This window comes from Aulostomus chinensis, chromosome 24 (assembly GCF_037954235.1).
Source record: "Aulostomus chinensis isolate RoL2024-O1b breed Wild chromosome 24, RoL_Achi_v1.0, whole genome shotgun sequence".
Classification (NCBI taxonomy): domain Eukaryota; kingdom Metazoa; phylum Chordata; class Actinopteri; order Syngnathiformes; family Aulostomidae; genus Aulostomus; species Aulostomus chinensis.
This window is the reverse complement of record NC_141343.1, coordinates 15,399,884-15,423,654: the sequence shown is the minus strand read 5'-3', so window position 1 is coordinate 15,423,654 and position 23,771 is coordinate 15,399,884. Positions and strand designations below refer to the sequence as shown.

Here is a 23,771-nt window from a genome sequence, read left to right as displayed (position 1 = left end):
GAAGTTACACTGAGTAGAACTCTGAGCCAATCAGAGCACTTGTGGGCGTTCCCGTGCGGGGGAAATTCCACTGTTCTTGACAGGAAAGGTACGCAGGAAGTTGGCGCGCGCGTGCACACATACACACACGCCGGAGGATTGGATTTTTTTTTTGTCGAATTTATTTTTATTAAATAAAAATATAAACACACACATTACATTCTTTTGACATTCACACTTCTCATAGTCTCAAAAAACACACAAATATTCAATTAAGTTAAAATAACTTGAAGAAAGTGCAACATCACATCTGCATCGTCTGACTCGCCCGACCTGAGTTGAACCAAAAGTTTGATTTTTACCACTCAAGTGGTTTAGTATGAATCAATTCTATGGGTCCACCGAGAACCACTACTCTTTACTTGATGAGAATGTTTCATAAGGTTTGTACAGTACAAACACTGTTTGTTTGTTTGTTTGTAATGTTTCCATTTCACACACATATTGTCGTAACACCATTGGAGCTCCTGACCTGCAGGTTCGAGCCAGTAAAAATACTCACAGAATGTCTGCTCCACTGTAAATAAACAGAAATAAGCCTGTAAACAAAACCTAATATAACGACAGTCATCTTCAGTACATCTCCGATGTAGTAGATACATGTCTCATTCTTGGTAAATGTACTGGAACAGTGTTTAAATAGAAACAGCACTTTATTCAAATAAGACAACATCGTAGAGTTCAAAGACAGGAGGTGCCTTCTGAGTGGTCTGTGAGTAGAACGCTGGCGTTTCATGTCTTCATTCAACAGGCCGGGATTTTTTAGTGTCTCATCCAAAAGACAAAGGCTTGAACGGGTTTCAGCATGAAGCTGGTGCAGACCGGAACGCGGGCCGGGACCCGCTTGTAGTTGGTGCTGCACAACAGTCAGCAACAATGAGGTCCCAACAAGTCCACTTGCAGCATTCAAACTGAAGCCTTTGGTCAGAACTGTGGGGACGACTGCTCTGTGTGGACAAAGTAAGTGGTGAGGTCACCTTTGCCCTTGACGTGGACCACTCCTCTTCGTATGACGGTGTAGCCGACGCTCTGGATCACCTCAGCCGTCTCCTCCGTCACCTGGGAGAAGAGACGACGACAAAATAACCACAGAGAAAAAGGTTTTGCAAAGTCTCTCTTTGAACCTGACTTCACATGTAATATTGTGTTGATTAAGTGTTATTTGCTCTTGTCTTTTTACTATTCTGCCAGTTTTTATATCTAAATGATAAACATGGTCTATCACAAAACTATCCAATTACAATGCCCCCACCCAAAAAAAAACTTCTGGCAGCAAAAAAAAGAGAATGCACACACAAAGTGTGGCAATGATCTGACGGTCATCGAGATGACACATCATCAAAGAGTGTGTGGTCCTTGCCATGTCAACATCACTGAACTCTAGAATGCTGTGATGTTGACGATGTATAAGACATCCTCATTCTAAGCAAAGACCACCTGAAACCAGCGAGGAAGGAATACACACCAGGATTTGGGAAATCTTTGAAACAACCTTGAATTGGTTTTCCTTGACAGCATTTTTTATTTTTTTTTTTGGATTGACAACAGTTTGGTTTGTCGTGAAGAAACAGGACTTAACCGAAGAAAAAGAAAGGAAGGGAAAAAAAAGCGGCTAAAACCATGACAGTAAACCGTGAGAGCCGTAGGATCCGGAGGCTGAACGGAAGATCCAGGAAGAAGTGGAAGGTAAAACATAGGCCACCCCAGTGGCCACGGAAGACACGCTGGAGAGCATGGAGGAATGCATGGTACTGGCCCAGGGTTAATCGACGCGCCAATACACCTGGAGTTGGAATGGCTAGATCAAGAGGCCAAGGGACACAAAGGAGGCCAGGGAGGAGTGACCGGCACTGGATTCCAGCTAGACCTTCAGCTCAACAAGTGGTTAATGGCCCTCAGCTGGGAGTGGCAGAAGCTGGTGGCCATCCCGTACATTACGGCACTGGCAATCATCCTGGGGTCATATTCGCTGCACCTGGTGGCCAAGGCCATCCAGCACAACACAGAGTTGGAGATGGCCCTCGCGCCGGAATGGAAGGACTAATACCTGGCCAAGGCCATCCAGCACAACACAGAGTTGGAGATGGCCTTCACGCCGGAATGGAAGGATTAATACGTGGCCAAGGCCATCCAGCACAACACAGAGTTGGAGATGGCCTTCACGCCGGAATGGAAGGACTAATACGTGGCCAAGGCCATGCAGGACATTACAGAGTTGGAGATGGCCTTCACGCCAGAATGGAAGGACTAATACGTGGCCAAGGCCATGCAGGACATTACAGAGTTGGAGATGGCCTTCACGCTGGAATGGAAGGACTAATACGTGGCCAAGGCCATCCAGCACATTACAGAGTTGGAGATGGCCTTCACGCTGGAATGGAAGGACTAATACGTGGCCAAGGCCATCCAGCACAACACAGAGTTGGAGATGGTCCTCATGCCGGAATGGAAGGACTAATGCGTGGCCAAGGCCATCCAGCACATTACAGAGTTGGAGATGGCCTTCACGCCGGAATGGAAGGACTAATACGTGGCCAAGGCCATCCAGCACAACACAGAGTTGGAGATGGTCCTCATGCCGGAATGGAAGGACTAATGCGTGGCCAAGGCCATCCAGCACATTACAGAGTTGGAGATGGCCTTCACGCCGGAATGGAAGGACTAATGCGTGGCCAAGGCCATCCAGCACAACACAGAGTTGGAGATGGTCCTAGGGCCGGAATGGTGGGACAACTTGGAGGCCATCCAGCACCTCACAGGGCCGGTAATCAGCCTTTATTTAGAATAGCAGAAGTCGGTGGCCATGGCTATTCAGCACATCGCGAGGCTGATAATGGGCCTATGGCTAGAATAGCAGGACTCGGTGGCCATGGTCAACCAGCCCAACATGGGGCTAATAATGGGCTTCTGAATGGAGTAGCTAGACTTGATGGGCGTGGCCATCAAGTACACGTTGGGTCCAGAGATGGCCCTTGGGTTGGTATGGCAGGACTTGGTGGGAACGAACATCCACCGCATCACCGGGCCAGAGATCCCCCTTGGGTACAAGTGGCGGGACTTGGTGGGCATGGCCATCCAGCACATTACAGGGATGGAGATGGCCCTGGGGCTGGAATGGTGGGACTCGGTGGCCAACCAGCCCATCACAGGGCAAACAATGGGCCAATGCTTGGAATAGCAGGAATCGGTCATCACGGCCAACCAGCCCATCACATGGCAAACAATGGGCCAATGCTTGGAATAGCAGGAAACGGTCATCACGGCCAACCAGCCCATCACATGGCAAATAATGGGCCAATGCTTGGAATAGCAGGAATCGGTCATCACGGCCAACCAGCCCATCACATGGCAAACAATGGGCCAATGCTTGGAATAGCAGGAATCGGTCATCACGGCCAACCAGCTCATCACATGGCAAATAATGGGCCAATGCTTGGAATAGCAGGAATCGGTCATCACGGCCAACCAGCCCATCACATGGCAAATAATGGGCCAATGCTTGGAATAGCAGGAATCGGTCATCACGGCCAACCAGCTCATCACATGGCAAATAATGGGCCAATGCTTGGATTAGCAGGAATTGGTCATCACGGCCAACCAGCCCATCACATGGCAAACAATGGGCCAATGCTTGGAATAGCGGAATTCGGTAGACATGGCTATCCAGCACATCACAGGGCAAATAATGGGCTACTATTCGTAGCAGCTGGACTTGATGGGCATGGCCATCAAGCACACCCTGGGGCTGGAGATGGCCCCTGGGTTGGTATGGCAGGACTTGGTGGGAACGAAGGTCCACCACATCACTGGGCCGGAGATCCCGCTTGGATACAAATGGCAGGACATGGTGGGCATGGCCGTCCAGCACACCCCGCGGCTGGAGATGGCCATTGGGTTGGAATGGCCAGACTTGGTGGGTATGAACATCCACCGCATCACTAGACTGGAGTTTCCCCATTGGTACAGGTGCTGGGACTCAGTGTGTATGGCCATCCAGCACACCTTGGGGCTGTCAATGGCCCTTGGGTCAGAATGGCAGGACACAGAGTTCATGGACATCCAAGATATCATGTGGCAGTAGATGAACCTCCAGTTGGAGCTACAAGACCGAGTGGCCATCACCATAGTGTTCACCAGTCTAAGTGGAAGTGGAAAGAAGGAGTCGTGGCGGGGAAGAGGGCCCTGGAGGACATGGCACCGAGCTCACTGAGATGCAACGTTTAATTAAGAGATTGTCAGGGAGGTCATGTCACACATCTTTGGCCCCACCCCTAAAACAACACTCTACTCGATAAAAGGACGCAAAAATACATATCAGAAAAGCTTTGGTGGAACTTTGTACATCACCCCAACGCATTCTTGCCTAAGATCAGTGGTCAGCAATAAAGTTTGACCTCAGGGCCAATTTTTTTCTTAAGGAAGGAGATGCCAGGCCAAAACCAGATAGATTTTTTGCGTTATTTTTCATGGTTTGATGAGATGCTGTGAATACCTCCTTTCACACACTGACCTGTATCTTGTCAAGCACTCCTGTGCTGTCCATCCTGCTGGCAACATTAACAGAATTACCCCAAATATCATACTGGGGTTTATGAGCTCCGATAACTCCAGCAATCACAGGACCCTGGTTTATTCCTGTAAGTTACAATAATGACACATTTACAAGTGATACAACTACTACTCAAAACTCTTCTGGACACTTGCATCAGCAGCAGTATTCCTAAATCTTTAATTTTCAAAGAACACCTATATAATGTTGCTGCTTTTAGTAATCGTCCCGTCCAGTGATGTGTCCATTTTGTCCCGACTTACCAATCCTGAGTTTGAAGCTGTTGAAGGAGTGTGTATTGATGAGCTCCAGTTTGCTCATTAGAGCAAAAGCGAACTCCACCATAGCGCGAACGTGACTGTAGGACATGTCACATTTCTATAGGGAGAGCAAGAGGTCATGTTGATCAAGGAATGACAATATGATAAAGTATACTTTATAGATTATAAACCTTTCAAAGTACATACAAACCTTTACTTCTACAAATTTTGTGGAGGGAGTTTTCAAAGAATTTTAAAGGGTTTATACCTTTCGATCATCAACTGAGTGTGTCAGGCCGGCGGCTGCCATGTATGTACTGCCAATGGTTTTAATCTTCTCCACTGAAGAGAATTTGGGCTTGGAGAGGAGCTATACAAAGACACACAAGCAGAATGAAACATGGAACGATGAGACAGAGCAGGAAGTTCGGGTGGATTGTTTGAAAGATTGACTAAATTACTCTAGGACTCTTCTTCATACCTCATCAAAGTCAGAAATGATCTCATTGAGAAGCCGCAAACACTCCAGACCTTCTCTGTTGGCGCTGCTCTCACTGTAAAACTCTTTGAACTGGGGCATAGAGGCGAACATCACACACACACACTCGTATGACTGGCTGTACAGGTCCTGAAACACAGTTTTGAAAGGAAAAAGCTTAAGCGCCATAACAGCATACTATTCATTCTGTGCCCAGCTATCCTCAAGCAGTTTGAGCCCATTTCAATCGCTTCTCTATCAGAGGTAGTTCATCATCAGCTGCCCACAAATGGCTCCTCAGATAGTATTCTCCCTCATCTGTTCGAAGAAGTTTGGATCTGTCGGCGCTGCTGGATGTCCCCAAAACTAGACTCAAAACCAGGGGCAGTCAAGGCTTGGTGGAAGCTGTCCCCACCCTGTGGAACAGTCTACCACTTCAACTAAGATCGGCTCCCTTGCTTGTGATTTAAAGTTTAAATCACTCCTGAAGACTCACTTTTTCTTTCTGGCCTTCCTTTTGAGATGAATCAGACATCCAAACCGACTTTAAGACTGTTATGAGGTATTGTGTTTGGTTGTGTATCTGTAAAGCACTCTGGTCAATTTTGATTTTTTTAAAGTATGCTATAGAAATAAAGCTGACTTGAAGCTTATGAAGCTTCAGCATATGAATTTGTCCACTTGATTCAATTTTTCTGATGAAACAGCAGTTTGTCAGATGAAGAAGCAATTGATCCAAAAAGCAGTGCATAGGACTATGGAGGCAAAGAAGTGCTGTAGTTCCAATCCATTTTTATACTTTAATCTCATTTTAAAAATCTTATTTTGATCTCATCATAATAAAATAATAGAACGCAGTTATGATTTCACAGGCTGGCTGAAAAGGTAAATGAACAAGAGTTATTAAAATATCTGATTAATTACAAAACACAGAGAAATAAAAAAAAAGGCATTTCAATAATTAATGCAATTAATCAACTCCACACTTGGAATTAGCATTTAGCATGCAAGTAGAGCTGCGAGTAGCAGTAGAGGGCAGCAGTGTGACTTTGGCATATAGGCTGCTGGAAAGGAAAAGAGGTCAACTTCAAAAGTCATATATATATATATTTAAAGCATTACGATAAAACTAGTATTGAATGTTAAGAGTTATTTGTGTATGCAATACACCATATTTTCAAGTCTTCTAATAATTAGCACTGTGAAGGCCATGGATGTTCTGATTCCAGTATCAGAATCAGAAATGTTGGAATGGGATTTACCAAAAACCCACTCAAGAATCCCACCAACTTGGAGACGAAGCTAATGAGGTGAGAATCCTTAACAATCTTAACAACCTTAACACTCGTGCAAGGTTTTGGGCCCAGAAATAAACTTTTACAGATATAAAAAATCAAGGGGGAGTGGTTTTGTACGTGGATTGGGGGTTTAGTCAAATAATGTCTAATGTATGCATTCAGATGTTTAAAAAGACATTTTGTCTCCTTGTTAATCTATTTTATTGAAGATGTAATTTGAATAAAGCTTCAGGTTCAGTGTTACTCTCTTCACCTGGTTGCGAACAGTTTTGCCCATAAAGAAGGAGGCTACATGGAGCGGCAGCACATTCTGGAGGAGGAGCTTGTTGACATTCTCCATTGTCTCCATCTCTTCTCTTTCCACCTGGAAACAACGCTCCAACAGGAAGTCTACACGGCAACCCAGCTCGTCCTGAGAGATTGAGATGATAATACACATTAGTACAAACAAATTTGGTACTGCCAAAACCAGAGAGACACGAGTTCACACCCACCTGTCTAGCCAGAATGAGGCAGATGATATAAAAGATGACCAGCCAAACCCCAGACATGATTTGAGGGTCCTTCAGAATACCGGGCCTGAAGAAAAGCACATTCCTATCTCTTTACCACTTCTTTTTAAAATTCCACAGTACAATTCCTCACATCAGAGTGGAAGTCTCCTTTCTAGAGAAGATTCTTTATGAAATAATGTTCTATGTGGGACACAAAAGGCAGGAAATGTAACCTGCTGGCTGGGAAAGCTGGAGACTGTGACAGCTCCAGAGGGGAGGATGAATATGGGCCAGTGGAAGATGGATTTGTGCGCTGTTTCATATCTGCATGACAAATGAGTGTTGTCAGTGCTCATGAATGAATGTGTGTTTTTAAATGGCTAGCATAATCCAAGTCTTCTCTGCCCTCCACAAACACTTGGACTTGAGCTGAAAACAAACAGATGGCAGCCCCTTCTCCCTGTTGCTCATCCACGTCACACTGAAGGGTTGTAGTTTGTTACAACACACACACACACACACACACACACACACACACACACACACACACACACACACGATGTTGACTGGTTGTTGAGATGCCAGATCATCACAGAGTGCATCCTTGTCATGTCAGCATCCCTGTGTTCAGGAGTGCGTGTGGTCTGATCTTGGTAGGGTATAAGATGCCATCACTCGACACAAAGATGAAAGATACAAAGACTCAGAGCTTCTGTGGTAAAGCCAGACACATGGAGGGAGAGCAGAGCCATAGGCTGAACCAAAGGTCACACAGGCACCGCTGGCTGAGTGGTGGGCCCCGGCAGCCTTGTATGCCAACTGAGAGGCCCCGGAGGACCAATAGTGAACCCTGGAGGTTGCAGGGGCCAACCGAGGGGCTGTGGTGGTGGAGAGGGCCCTGGACGCAGGGGGACCACAGAGTCGATGAGGGCGGTGACGCCCCTGGAGTCCGAGCGGTGGGTCCCGATGGCCATGTGGACCCAAGAGCTGGTGACAACCCTTGAGGGGTGGAGTCCCCAGTGATCTTGACTGAGATGGCTGACGGGGGCCTCCAGTGACACCAAACCATCAACTCTGTATAAGAGCGCGTTTTACACCTCCCTATTGACAGGTCAATTATACGTTCTACGTCAGTCATGGAGGACAAAAATCAGTTACCCCTCATGGACACTAACCAACCGCTAGAATCCAAGACTGATGATGTTCGCAGAATAAACCATGAGCTACTGACAGCAAATCAGGATCTGCACAAAAGCATCCTGGATCTTCAGACACAAATCTGGCAATCTGCTGAAAAGGACAATCTCCAAAGGACCAAGGAGCTTCACGAGGAACACGAGAAACTCCAAAAAACCATCAAAGATCTTCGTGGAATGGCTCTGGACCTCTGCATAAACATCCAGAATCTTCAGGGCCAAATTCATTGCTCTAAAAACACTGCAAAAAGAACTCTCCAAATGCAGCACGAGGCCCTGCTCACGGAAATCGAGAAACTTGAAAAACAACAGAGTGATGCAAAAAAGATAAAAGAGGACTTGAAATTGGAGAAAATCAGCCTGAAGAAGCAAATTGCAGAGCTGCACCAAGAACAGGAGGAAGAGATTGAATGTTTAAGGAGGAAAAACAGCAACCTGGAAACAGATATTCAGCAGATTAAGACCATTCTACAGGTTATTACTGCAGCCAGAGAGTAGAGAACCGCCACAGGAGGAAGTGGGTTCTACCCTCAGCTCAGGGCTCCCACACAACAAAAACATGTTAGTAGGCTGGTCCTCAGATGGACTGAGATGGCCCACCCCAGCTGTCATCAGGAGAAGTCTCCTGGGTCGCCGGAAGACAGCTGGGGTGGGCTCCAGCCCCCCATTGCGGTGGGCTTTGGATAAGTCATACGGATAATGAATGGATGGATGTTTGAGCAAATGGATGGATGTAAAGTAGGTGGGTGAATATCTAGACCAGGGTGGGGACCCATGCGCCATGGAGGGCCGTGTGTATGCAGGTTTTCCTTCTAACCAAACACTTCAGCACACAATTTCACTCATTAACACTCCTCGGTGGCTGAAGGTGTGCGAATCAGTGGAGTCGTCTGTTGAAGTGTTTGGTTAGAAGGAAACCCTGCATACACACGGCCCTCCATGGCACATGGGTCCCCACCCTGGTCTAGGGGGTCGCCCAGGCTGCCTGAAAAGTGGAAAATAATTGGGGCAGGGGGCCGCCCCCCAAGTGAGACCACTGTTCATCAGCAGAGACAGAAAACAGAAGTGGGTGGCCCTCAGCCCACATAGATCCCAGGTCTGCAGATCAGGCTGATTCAATGTTCACTTCTGGATGGAGTAGTCTTAGGGGGTCTGGGGTAGGGCAGACGATAACAGGAAGAGCTGATACTGCGATTTTTAGATGTCTAAAATGGCATAAAGTCATGTAAGTTCCCAGTGGAGGTGCGCAGTTGTCATTGTATGTTATTGGCGCTGCTAGTACAGCAGCTGTTTCTTTGCTCTCTGGACGCGTGCACGCACGAATCAGAACTGCATTTAGGCACAAATCAAAGCGCTGCTCCTGCTTCATTTAAGATTCCAACATCGTGTTCAGACGTGACAGACTGGGGGCCAAAGGTCACTCACTTGGTGTTGTTGTACAGCAAGCTGACCAGGCAGAAGGACCTCGGCGCGTACACGTGCAGGAAGAGCGCCAGGTAAACCACAACAGCCAGCGTGAGGAGCAGGGCCTTCACTGACAAGCAAGTCCTGACGAACACGATGACGCCCAGCATGGCCAGCAGGCAGCAGTACAGGTAGTACTGGATAGTGGGAGGACACAGTTTACAACTGAAGTAACCACACGAGAGGCAGAAACCCCCGAAACAAATAAATACAAATATCAAAATATTGAAAATCATGTCTTCTTTGAGACATGCTGGTGCTGGCTGGCAACTTAGAAAAGAGCTGGGAAAGAATTAATACGCTTACAATTGAATAAAATGTTGAAACCATCAAGCTGGTGAGACAAGTTGCTACGATTCCTTTGAATTTTTTGATTTCTTGGGGTTGTGAGGTTATGAGTGGGGATGCTGTAAAATACAATCAATTTAATGCAATGTACAAAGAAAAAGTACTCACAGGCACAGTGTAGAGTTTGAGACCCTCCAACTTGGTTCTGTCAGAGACGGAGGTGCAGTTGTTTCCAGGGAGGAAGACCTGAGGAGGACGGGAACAAAAAAGCAAAGAAAACCAATGAATAAAAACGAGGAGCGAACCAATCAAATGGATACACTCAACATGTATGTGTAATTGATTCAACAATTTAAAACAAAACAGACAAGGTAAACTCACAATGTTGAGGATGGCCATGAGAAGGGTGATGAGCACACACAGGCTGACCATGAATATGCGCAGCGCCGCCCTGGTGGACACGCCACGCGACAGTCCAGATATCCACTGGATGCTCAGTGGCATCTTGGACTGACATTTCTTCACAACAAGAAAATACTTCTGTGTTACACGGAATAAACTCAAATTTGATTAAAAGACGACTTAATAAATGGTTGTTCAATGCACCTAAAAACAATGCCACAGTTTCGAGGCTGCTGTCTGCCACACAGCAGCTACATTCCCTCCCTGCCCGTCACAGTTACCTTGACCTTTGACCACCAAATTATCTTTACATCATCTTTGAGTCCCAATGGATGTTTGAGCCCTTTTTTTTTTTTTAAGTCTAAGATTTTGATATAAGGAGAAAAGGACCAACATCATGTAACCTTGCCCTTTTTGACGTTTTAACCACCAAAATCTTCAGCTCCTTGAATCCCAGAGGAGCTTCGGATCAAATTAGGACAGAGTCCCTCAAGGCGTGCCAAAGGTATTTTGTTCATTTGAGGTTACAGTGACCTTTGACAAACAAAATGTTTTCACGTCAACGCACACACGTGAGGTGTCAGTGACTTTGACCACCAAAACCTTTTTAATTCATCCTCAAGTCTAAGTGGGCTTTCAGGGAAATTCGAAGTGTCGTGCCATGTGAACAAGAATAGGAGGGACAACCTGAAACCATTACGGAGGCATCAAAACATCAGTGTGACACACAAAAACGACGTAAGTCATCCTTGTTCACACACCTCCAGGTATTTAGTGAAAGCGATGGACAGAAGCAGCACCAGCACAGGAAAGGTTGAGCCGTAGGACACCGCCATCTCAAAGTTCCTGGGGCGAATCAGAAATTGAAGTTAGAGATGAAATCGTTTCATTGGGTGCAGGTACGAATGTGTGTGATCTCACCTGTCAGAGACGAGCATCTGGACCGTGAAAATAGTTACAAAGACGAAAGCGATGCAGCTCATTGACTCGTGTAAACCTTTGACCTCGGAGAAGCGGAACTGAAACACACACAAACACACAGGTGTCATCCAAACGCAGTAGTATAATAATATAATATGTAGTAAAACTCAAACTTGGGTTGGGAGTGGAGCTACCTTTTTCTCCAGGCTCAGGTCGTTGAACAGCAGAGTCAAACAGTTGAGCTTCTTTGCTCTCTTCCTAGATTGAATAGAAACGTGGAGGGGAGGCGACTTAGAGGTGCTCAGAGGATGGAGATGGAACATTACTGACCAAAGGACAGCATATGGAGTCAAATATGTGCTGTTGTACAGGAGTATTGGGGGGGATCTTACAGTTTTCCAATTTTCAATGATCCTAAACTACAAAAAAATACTCTAAACGGAGCATTTTCATGTACTCGGTGTACTCTGATGTGATATAAAACGTCAATATCAAGCTAGTTGACCGTAGATGGCATCAAAAAACATAATACTGATTTGATATGCAGAAGATGACAAAGGCTGTACTTGCAATACATTTTTATACCATTATTTCTTGATACCAAGATATTATCTCGGTATCGCGAGAGAATGAGCAGAGTTATGTCACAAGAAGGGGACATTTTACCAGACGATGTGTTTATCTCATGATAATGAGATAATAACCCATTATAATGAGGCCATTATCTCCATTTCTTAGAAAAATTAGAATTATTACGCTGTAGTAGCATAAAAAAATGGATTGTAAGAATGGTGTTTCTTGGCTTCCGTTCATGTCCAGATACAAAACTGCAACTGATGTAAGCAGGGACAAGGGGGCACTGTCCTCTGTAATTCTGATGGACTTAACCAAAACCAGCACTCACCCGGCAGCGTCCAGCGTATCGAGCGATCCTCTTACGGCGTGATCTATAACCAAACTGAGACAAAACAAATGCAGTCATACAGCATCTCTAAGCGACAGTGATAGCTAGAATCCTTCCACAGGAGGGTTCTACGTTGAACTTACCCTGATGGACTGTAGTTCTGGCGAGGTGGTCTCTCCTGGAGCAAACACACACACACACACACACACACACACACACACACACACACACACACACACACACACACACACACACACACACACACTTACAACAGGATATCCACAAACAGTTTTTGTAGGTGTATGGATAGGAGCACAAATACATACGTTACACAACTGTGACTGGATAGTCACGGCGACCCTGGTGGGAAAGAGTTTCCTCTTGGAGGGTTTGGCCTCAGGGTTGCTGAGGCCGGCAAAGGGGTGGATGTTACGCCACGACTGCAGGTACTGATACATCCGAATAGACGCCCGCTGCCTGGACTCACCGGCTGCAAGAGTGTGAACCTGAAAACAGGATTGGAGAATTTTTTTTTCCAGCTCTGGGTAATAAAAACCATCATCTTGTTGGCTTTCTAACTAAATTCTGTGTTTTAGGACTCTTTCAAACACGCATACCACTTTAGGTCGTCTGCTGATGCTGTCTGGTTTGTTGGGGTCAATCACCAGATAGGTATTTCTTCCTTTAAGAAGAGAATTACGATTCCCCCCGTCACCATCCTCCACTTGGTATGCTCCATTCAAGTGCTGCAGAGTCTCCTCTGTAATGTGGACTCTCCTAAAACCCATTCCATAAAACAGTTTTGTGCAATTAAAAAGAAATGTATTAACACAAACACGATCTGTCGAGTTACAGAGTGAGCAGAAATGGAATGGCTTCCTGACCCTGCCAGACCCCCGGACTCCATGTGATTGGCTAACGTGACATCATGTGACCACACGTCGTACTGCCATTTCTGCAAACCGATTACGCCACAGAGCACGTTACCAGTGTGAACGCCCACCCGCATGCTGACATCAACTCCTGTTGCTTCTCGTAGTTTGCTGCAGGGGGAGAGAGAAAAAGCGCTAACACAAATACCAGTAAAATACAAAAATAACGCCCCTGCAAAAATCCACTCCATGAAGTTATTTAAAAGTTCCGTAACTAAAAAAGAAAAGTCTCAGCAGTTTGTTGTTTCACATTCCAGGATATTTTGACAAAGGGACGCTAGACTTGATGGAAAGGCCATCATCTCCCCTCACCCGCTGTTCTCCCCTTGACATTTCAGTTCAGGGGGGACAGTACAAAAGTAGAATGAGGAAGTTCCAGAGTAATAGCACATGCAAATTAGTGCAACAGAGCAGCTTTTATTCTCGTGGCTGGAAAACAGGAATCAGTGCAACATGAATTAAGATAAAGATGTTGCACATTCATGTATAAACATGTTAGGGATGCAAAACAGAACAGTTAACAAAAACAAGCTTTAGTTTGCATACAGAAACCAAAGTTGTTGAGTTGCGTGCTGTCAGCTCCACCCTCACTGACAAGAGCACAACAGTGAAGTTCTTTGTTCCGATGTTTCACGGTCACTTGCTGGAGATGTCGGACTTCTGCTGAATCTACAATGAACTGAAACCATAACCCAAAACAACAGGACAAACTGAACTGCTACCTTCCTGAACTGTTGCACCAACATCAGTGTTGGGACGAACGCGTGACTGCGTTATTAGTTACTGCCAAAGTTACTTTTGTGGCAGTAACTAAATGAATGCAAACGCATTATTTTTAAAATTCAATAACTCAGTTATAGTTACTACACGATCCGTTTATTAGTTTATTTTACGTTATTTTACTGTCTCGGCTGAGCCACTGTGTTTACTTCCAGTGTCAGGGGAGCTTGGGGGAAGTGCAAGAGACAGGAGGAGAGTGAGCTGCGCTGTGGGGGCGTGTTTGTTCACAACAGCAAGAACGTGCAAGACATCATGGTGGAACCTAGGGCGAGTTTCTTCAGGTGGAAGTACGCTCACTACTTCTCCTTCCTTGAGCGGAAGGGGAAAAATGTTTATATTAAATGCAACTTGTGTCTCGGAACTCAGACCCTCTCTGCGGCCGCAAACAGCAGCTCTCATCTATTAAGCATCCAGGCACGCAGGCCGTGGCGGCGATGAAACTTGTTGCTAAAGCTGGCGGGTCAGGGACCGGCACAGATACCGACACAGATGTCACCTCACCCCTAAGCAACAGAGCCTGAGTCGTTCTTTTCAACGAGGGAGTGCTACTGCTAGCCAGGCTAAAGTTAATCAATCACTTTGAAACATCTTAGTGTTTGTATAAATGTAGACCACATTGTTGAGCAGAGTTCAGTTCAGTGATGAAAATGCATGTCAAGTAGTACAGAGCTTACAATGTTGACAGTTCTAAACTTTTTTTTGTAACTAAATAGTTACTTTTCATAGTAATGCTTTACTTTTTGGTTTTAATAACTGAGTTAGTAACTGAGTTGCTTTTAAATTGCAGTAACTAGAAACTATAACTAATTACTGTTTTTCAGTAACTAGCACAACACTGACCAACATAAACATGCCTCATGTACAGAAAACTAGAAAAGGTCTGCATGGTACGACTCTGTAGTGAGCCTGTCACGAGGACCTTGGGCCTACAAAACTTTGTCAGTTCGTAAACGAGTCCAAGTGGATGTTTGTGCCAAACTCAAGGGAATTGCCTCAAAGCATTCCTGAGATATCCCATCAACCAGAATGGTGTGTACGGAAGACCTGGAGGCACAATAAACCTCACCAACTGAATCCAAACTCACTGACCTGATGGCGGTGCACATGTCCAGCCCCATCTGGACACAGTTGCTGGCGTGTGTTGGGATCGGGTCGGGTAGACCAGACACACAGTAGTAACAGTCACCCAAGATCTTAATGCGAAGACACCCATTTTTCTACAGAAAGAAAAAGTGTTTAGAAGAAACATATCATGAAAAGAACTAAATTCAATTGGTTTTGGGCTGCTTTTTGTACCTTGGCGATGTCATCAAACCTGCCAAAGAGCTTGTTGAGCACAGCAACAAGCTCCTCTGGCGTGCAGGTACTCGCCAGCTTCGTGAAACCCACGATATCTGCATACAGAATGCTTTACAAACAAAGTAAATATGAGACACAGTAGTACTGGCTTGAAAAAAGGACAGATATAAATATAGAGGACAAATGACAGATGATAAATTGAAGAGACCAGTGCAGTCCCTGGAGGTGGGATGGGATGTGTTACATCACGAAACCCCCACAACGATCTCTGACTCTGATCTCCACATTGCTACTACAAGCAGGGCCCGTTCATCTAGAGCTCTGCCTGTTGCTTGAGGGACAGGGCTAGAGGGTGGGCGATATCACAAAACCTCTTTCACAATCTCGGACTTTGGTCTCAGAGCTCTGGCTTTGATCTCCCAGCGCTGACTTTAATCTCTGACTTACATCTGGAACTTCCTCGTGAAAATCACAACTAACTGCTTTGAGAGCACCATTGGACAAAAATATTTTTTGAGATGAAGAAGTCAAGTACAAACAGAGGTGTCTTGCTTTTACAGGGGCATGAAGTTCCAGTCACCTGACGTCTTTGTGCTGCCGTATGTAGAGGCTGTGGAAGTTGTGGAAGTTGTGCTCATTTTCTTTGTCACTCGGAGGCTTGGTCAGCCTCTTTATCACCTCCGTTTTTATCTCCATAGCAATGTACCGCGGCAACACTGAAAGGAGGAGCTGCTCCTGTTGTCAAGGAAACAGACAACGCGGCGTCATATACACTGGGTCATATCTGTCCAACAATCTGTTCACAAGGGCTGGGAAAGAAATAGGCTGCCATCAAACTCCACCTTGAAACAAGGCCATGTTTTCTCAGCGGATCATTGCATCTATTGGCTAGCTTGCTATGAATAGCATCCTGCTGTCCGCTCCACTCACTGCTGCTGGGCTTCACATGGGTGAATGATTAATCTATTGAGCTAATAGCTCGCAGAGTATAGAGAAAGCAACCCCAGGCTGTCCGTGCGGAGAGCCATTTAATGGGAGCATTACACTTTATGATTTTACTGATCGGATTTCCACACTTAGAAAGAAATTAGATTACTGGAAGCCAATTTGGGGATTTTAATGTTTTCATGAAACTGTTTTCAAAAGCTAACAATTGAGCTTGCAATTGTTTTGATATGTGCTTCATTTAGACTACAACAAACGTCATGAAGTAAAATCAAGATGATTCTACATGAAACCTCTTTTGAGAATAAAACCCCTTTTTAAAATGTAAAGCTGAGTTTTGTCATTCATGGTTGTTTTTTTTTTTCATGTATTAGAGGTCAGTTACACTTATTGTCCATCTTCTGTAAGGCCTGACAGGAAGATAGAGGCCGCTCTCTCCGCTGCTTTAGCTGAGACCCACTCTAGTTAGCTTAGCACACTTAATGGCAGTGGATGGGAAGCGTCAGCATGCCTCCAAACTCTCTGCCTCTATCAGCATAGCGAGGACTGTGTGTAACATTTGTATTTGATATGATAAGACGCTGTCACATTAGAATCAGACACATAGCCAGAACTACTTTCCTGACTGGGCGCAGTGATTTCAACGTTGGTCAACAAAACCGAACAATTATAAGAACGACTGCCGCTACTTCTCATCTTCAAAGAATGGATGAGGAGGATTACATCAGGACAAACAACATCCTGAACCTGATCTATACGATAACTTTTGGCAGAGTTACGCTAACACTTCCACTCCACTACCATTCATTGTGCTAAGCTAACTAGAGTAGGTCTCAGCGCACCAAGGCAGCATAGAAGAGAGAAGAGTCTTTGTCCTCCTGTCTAGCATGAAAGTAGAGCAACACAAACGCCCACAGCTCAGAGTTTGGATGATCTTATTGAATTCATTTCAACCTGCTGGTATTTCTTTACTTCCTTCTGGGAGCGTATGGCGCTGAACTCTTCTCTTTTCTGGTTCGATATCCTGAGATCGTGCTCAGTCGTCCACAGGTGGAAAACCCCGACCAAATTCACACACAAAAACAGAGCTGCATTCGCCACCAGCTGTGGAGGAAGTCGAGGAGATCATTGACGTCTTCTTTAAACTTCCTCTACTTATAAACTATGAGAAAATTCTAAAACCCCAGCCATCAAAAGTCAGCCATCCTGAATTAACTACAATGGCTTTTTAATACCAGTTGCTGAAATAAAAATATCAATAAATGTCGCAAGCATATCGATATTGTTGATAAGTCATCAGGTTTTTACCTGCACAGCCAGGTCTGGTGTGTCTGGGCTGGTGACGGGAACGTACACACTGATGATGATGATGTGTGACACGCTGGTCCCGATCCCAACCATGAGCGCCCACGCCAGAGAGAGAGGCAAGACGGTGTACACACTCACAGAGAGGAAGAGGAAAAACGCCACCTACAGAGGTCAAAGGTCAGAGATGAAGGACAGCGGAAGGACAGGTACTATCAATTCTTTATTTTCGGCCCCCAGCTCACCTGTTCCCAGGCTGTTACAGGTCCTCCGGTAAAGATGAAGACAATGGCGGTGATGTAGAGCGTCCCCCACACAAAGAGGGCCAAGGCTCCCCTACAGCGCCTCATGGTGGCCAGCCACGGTAGGCAGACGAGCAGGACGGCGCTCAGACAGAGAACCACACACACGACGGAGAGAGCGCCTACATGGACGTCGATGTTCTGTACAGAAATGCATGAGTAGAAGAATTTTCTTTTAATGAACTGGGTTCTGTAAAAAGAAAATGTTTTCTTATCAAGAGATATCTATGGATAACGCTGACATCAATGCACCTCCATATTTATTGTTACGCTGTGAGTTGTTTCATATTAAAACAATGGATGGATGGATGTTCCAAAAATACTGTCTCAGTCCAGCCTTTTCACAAGTTCTTTGTCTCTTTACGTTTCCATGAGCGTCCTGGCAGTCTAACATTCAGCTAAAAGGAGCCACTGCTTTGAGGTCAAAGCAGCATTAATAATTGATCCACCACAGCGGCGTTGACCACAGCAGCCCTTGTAATTACGGAGGGAACTCAGTCCAGATGAAGCATGAGAACTTCTGTGGGTCGGCTGTAAATCTTTAATGGGCTGAGAGCTCACGTTCTTAACTAGTGTACGGTAACCTACATAACCCAACCTGCTCACATCAAGTTCCTACTGTCTAGATTAGCAAGTAGATTCCTACGGTCCAGAGCTCAAAGTTAGTGGATGTAAAAGAGTAACTCATCACATTTGAAAAGATGGAGCCAGTTCATATTTAGGAATGTTGCTGGAACAATTATTCAGGGTTCCATTCTTCATGAGAACTCCTTCATCCTAGAGTCAGTCTAGAACGCACACATCTAACAAGAAGTTACTTCTTCTCACCGAATGGCCAATCAAAACAAAAGAAAGCTAAAGCATTTGCACACAATACTTTTCACTTCTGGTGTGAAGAGCATCGGTATCACAGAGTACCTCACAAAGTACCACAGGAATGAAGTATTTTGTAGTTCAACGGGAAGTGCGCATGTCAGGCATGAAGTATTTTCATAGTTCAACAGTATGTTTGCATCACAGAGATGAAGTATTCTTGTAGTCCAAAAGGGACCAAGCTAGCACGCCAGGGATGAAGTCAATAAAATCAAGTTAGCACGATCTTAAGCATAAATATAATTGTCAGTGATATAAAGCTAATGCTAAGCTATGAAGGAACGACCCTGTCACATGACTTCACCACTACAACTAGCTTTGTGCTTCTTCTGCTGCTGACATGCCGTTTGTCTCATGGAGCCACTTGTTAGCAACTGGCATTTTTGACACAAATTCTTCGACATTCACCAATGCCACTGCAAATTAATTTTATAATGCGGTATAAAACATGAAATATATTAAGCTCGTTTTAGCCACAAGTGTTCGACAATGCTAAATTACTTTTAGATTGTTGGACTCATTCCTGCACCACTTCGTTTAAAGTATTTAATCAAAGATATTACGACAGTTGACTGTGTCCAGAACACACAGATCCAAAGACATTTCACAGTATATTGCAGTCCTGGAACTAGATTTTAGTGTCCACAAACCCATACACACACATCCTTCTACTGGTACTTCTAATACCCTTTTCACACTGAAAAATGTATGTCAACACATGTTTTTGGACCCGTGTTTGCTCGGCATCAGGGCGCATTCAAGCTTCCAGAAGACCCAGGTCTGAACTCCTGCTGTGAGGCTGCGTGCCTGTATTTTTCTCTCTTGTACGTCATCACGCTGACAACGTCATCACTTCACATAACCGTGAGCCGGAACACTGAGAGGTAAACAAATGACAACGTGGACGTCGTTGAGTCGAACGTTAGCGTTGTTGTTGCGTGCATTGCGATGTTGTCTCTTTTGCAAAGCGTACAAACTCTGCGCAGATAAGAAAATGTCCGAGCGCTAACGCAGCGAAGGAGGATGAGTTATTGGCTCATCTGGAAGGGAGCCGAAGAAGCTACAGGTGAAGCCTGACAGGCGGCACAGTGACAAATTTAGGATGCGACAGGAAGGTCGCGTGAAACCTGAGATTACACGGGTTGCCTTTTCCACACTGCAGGCGAGCCGAGCTGCTCGCTCACCTGGCGAGTCGGTTGAAGCGGGTTGAAATGCTGAGTCGACCCTTTCAGAGTGCCCAAAAACCCGCGTTGACCCGTGTTTTTGGTGCAGTGTGGAAGGGCTTAATTTAGGACCTTCACTGACATAGTGCATTGGCTAACATCTTACCACTTACTATGTTAACCATTTCAACTAAACACCTGACCCTGACCTTAACCCCAAACAAATTCTAACCCCAGTCCTAAAACCAACTTCTGACAATCAAACGTCCCTTTGAAGTTGTGAGGACCAAGATGTCCTTATTTTGTTGCAAGTTTGTTAAAAGTACAAGAACAAACACACACGGAGGCTCTGTCTCACCCGTCCTGTGGTGGGGATGAGGACAATGATGGCCACACAGAAGGCTAAAGACAGCACCAGTCCAGACACCATGGCCGGCGTCTCCTCCACACACTGTAGAAAAGCCCGGTGGACCGCCTGATAGCAGCAGCACACGCCCTCTGTCACAGTACGCCTGGAGTGCGTGCTTCCCCGCTCCTCATCCTCGTCATCCTCCATCCACCCGATGGAGTCCCTTGATTGTAAGACGTTGGATGAAACATCGGTGAGCGTCGGTGAGCTGCAGCAGTCTTCAGATTTGTGGTTACCAGTTCTTCCATCATTTGGGCTAATTTCATTGCTTTTGTTAGCGTCTACACTGGTTGACGTGGTGGTGTTTGTCCTTTCAAAGGAGTGTCCATTCAGTAAATCTTCATCAAAGGAGTCAGTGCTAAAACTCGAGCAACCAGGGCTAGATTTTGTGCTGCTATAGTCTGAGTCAATGCAGCCATCAGTTTGAGATGAGGTCCGTTGTAACCCATCAGAAACCGAAGCCTCCTCATCTGTAGGCTTCCCACCAGGGCTGACCACCAGAGGTTCAGCAAAACGAGCTGTTCTCACCACCCCCACCTCTACTTGGGACTCAGAGGGTCCGGCTTGGCTCCCTGGTACACCAGGTTCTGAAGTGTGACTTAAGTCATCAAGTTCCAGCATGGCACCTCCTTCATTGCTGGGGACCACCACGATGTTGGGCGCGAGCGACCCCTGAGACATCTCCTCTTCAGTCGTCTTCTGTTCTTGAATACCTTCATTTGACGGCATTGTGACCCTTACTAGCGTCCCGTTTATCCACTTGACTTCTCTGTATGTCGACTTCTACATGATAAAGTCACACCGGCCTTTTCCTTGTCACATTACATGTCAACAACTATGTCTGGAAGCAAGGCTGAGTTCAATTGAAGCCAAAAAACAAATAAATACAACGAGGAAGTCCAGCTCTTCTGTTGTCTCCCAAAGCGATGATGATATAAAAGTCCTTTCTGAGGTCACATGGATCTGTTAAGGTTGCAGGGATGGCTGATCCATATGGGTTGGAGGAAGGAGCGCTTCTGCCAAAATAATAATTAAAACAGGGATTAAAAAAGTTATAAAAGGAAATAAAAATGCAATGAAACCTGCAAAAAGGTGAACTAGACATTTCTCTCCAATTTTATATATAATTTGTCTATAAATGTCACAAACCCTGGGACTTAGAGGACCTTTGCGAAGGTTTCGTTTTTTTTGCTTAAACTGTTTTCCCGAGTGCATGCAATCATAAAGAAAAAACTTTTTTAAAAAAGGCTGAATATTTTAAAAAGCATCAAAAAGAAGAAATTCGAAACATAATCCCATAAAGTCCTTAAAGAGCTGAACAGTTTGGTATTCGAACTGATTCTGGAGCAGAAAGTATGAAGGAGTTGAGAGTTGACCAATAACGTACCGACTCCCAGCTGAACAGACCTGACAATGATGTGAGCAGGTGAGCTTAATTCCATTTTAATGACACACTCCTAGTCATTTCCCCAGTATGCAAGAAACAAAACCAAACCAAAAAAAAGAGAACTTGTTGGTCTGGCTGCAGGCGCTTCCCCAGAGACTTTTGTTCAGGTGTGTACTGGAATGGCATGACAGTAACGCACCCAGTGCACATTAAAAGCATTTCTCCAGTAAACACAATTCTCCTCTGTGTTGCTCGTCTGGTTCCATCCGAATTGAACCGACAGACGGTTCTCGTCCAAATGCCACCATTAAATCTGAGATTTATGCTTCCCGCTCCAGCTCCAAGTCTGGTTCAGTGGTGAGAGAGGGACTAAACACACCAGATGAATCCTTTCACCTCAGCTGACTGTGCTCTTACACACTGACTGACTGGTTTCTGAATCTGCACATTTACATGCAGGTGTGTTTCCATACATCCCCTGTCTGGTTCCACTACTCCATTGTGCTCGTCTGTAAAACGATTATTAACCTGAAGGGGGGATTTCCAGAATATACCGTTAGCTTTAGCGCCCAAATTAAAGCAGGAGCATCGACTTTTATTGTAGTTAATGTCGTTTCTCTTCACCGATTTACACCTCGGTTAAACCTTAAAAAAAAAGCTATATAATAAAGATAAAGTTCTAAACTTGCTGACGAAAACTGTTTCTTTTCAGTCTTGAGTTGAACTCTTGCTTTGGATGGACCGTAACCCATGGGCTAGCTAACAACAAGCTAACGTGCTGGGGATTAGTTACACAACAGATGACAGCTAACTCGACATCTAAGTGTTGATAGAGGAAACCCTGAAATAACTTTTTGTTTTTAACGGATTGTTTGAAATCTCAGAACGTTTAGCTAATATAGAGACACTTTATTTCGCTAATTCAAAGGGTTGAACCTGTACAATTCCACCATTTCCCTGTTGAAGAAATGGATTCTGTTCTGAGTCCTTCAATAGGGAAGCTGCGGAGAACCCTGCTTTCTTTTTTTATTTGAGATCATTTTTCTTATGTCCATAAATCTTAAGAGAAATTTTCTTAAACTAAAAAAAAACACAACAACCAGGTATCATGACGGAAATGCAATTTTCTCGAGTAAATGGCTTTAATTTTCCAAGATATCGCGCTAAATTTCTTATCATCCCCATTTCTTCAAGATAACTGCCTTTTTTGTACCACCAGAAAACAGCTTGTAGTTGGGATTAAAAGAGCTTCTTATCTTGAGATAAACCAAACAAGAAGTAAAACAAAAAGACAATCAGCCTCGCGCTGCCATTTCAGGCTCCCGCATTTCATTAAGCGATGCCGAAAACAGTCGATTAACGTAGACAAAGCCACTTTTCATTTCCTTAGAAGTTTACCAAGAACCCGTTTGACGCCACGACGGAAAGATAGAGGCTGAAAAGCTTCTGTTGGAGAGGGAAATGGTGGCAAAAGATTGTATCACTTCTGGTAATGAGGAGGAAAAAGCATCTTTACCAGTGAGGCTTGATGTCACCGAATAACAAGCCGCTGGGACTGACTCCTTACTCGTCCCTGTCAGTGTGAATGGACATTTCCCGGGTATTTACCGTCATAATTACGGACTCGCTGGATACTGGATAAATTGTTGAAATTAACTCGGTACGGGGCTTCAATAGAAGACAAAAGCTGACGCTCCCGATACTGTTAGTGGAGTTACTTGTCTTACCTCATGACTGACAGTCTCTATCAGTTTAACTCTCCACATGTATCGCTCATCTTCCTCCGTCATCGTCTCACACTCGTTCAACTGCGCACCGGAACTTTTAACCATTAGTAATAAACTCTCTCTTGTGTTTTTTTCTTCTTCTCTTTCTTCTTTTTCTTCTTCTTTTTCTTTCTCCTTCGCTCACACGTCGATCGACGAGCTGCTCCAGCGGGGGCGCGCGGCAGGTGGCCGCGGGGGCGCGCCTGAGCCGACAGCGAGCGAGCAAAAAGGGAGGATGAGGTAAACTGAGATGAGGATGGAGAGAGAGAGAGAGCGAGGGGGCAGGTCAAAGGTCAAACTGAAGGTGTGTTGTTCTC

At 45.1% G+C, this 23,771-nt stretch overlaps 1 protein-coding gene across 1 annotated transcript; it reads right to left on the bottom strand.

Annotated features, from left to right (window-relative positions):
* Nucleotides 1–159: 159 nt before the first annotated feature.
* Nucleotides 160–23,629, bottom strand: LOC147238875 (adenylate cyclase type 4). The gene is made up of 26 exons (XM_086197992.1): nucleotides 23,416–23,629; nucleotides 20,251–21,317; nucleotides 17,800–17,997; nucleotides 17,558–17,719; nucleotides 17,204–17,353; nucleotides 15,885–16,039; nucleotides 15,302–15,413; nucleotides 15,095–15,222; nucleotides 13,178–13,336; nucleotides 12,911–13,070; nucleotides 12,620–12,799; nucleotides 12,437–12,471; nucleotides 12,294–12,347; nucleotides 11,584–11,647; nucleotides 11,390–11,487; nucleotides 11,230–11,314; nucleotides 10,448–10,585; nucleotides 10,235–10,312; nucleotides 9,740–9,915; nucleotides 7,119–7,203; nucleotides 6,878–7,036; nucleotides 5,330–5,476; nucleotides 5,117–5,218; nucleotides 4,852–4,966; nucleotides 4,550–4,674; nucleotides 160–1,098 (listed from the first exon to the last, which is right to left on the bottom strand). Exons 2-26 carry the CDS (start codon nucleotides 21,028–21,030, stop codon nucleotides 964–966), a joined length of 3,780 nt encoding a protein of 1,259 aa, XP_086054118.1. The 5' UTR covers nucleotides 21,031–21,317; nucleotides 23,416–23,629; the 3' UTR covers nucleotides 160–963.
* Nucleotides 23,630–23,771: the final 142 nt, after the last annotated feature.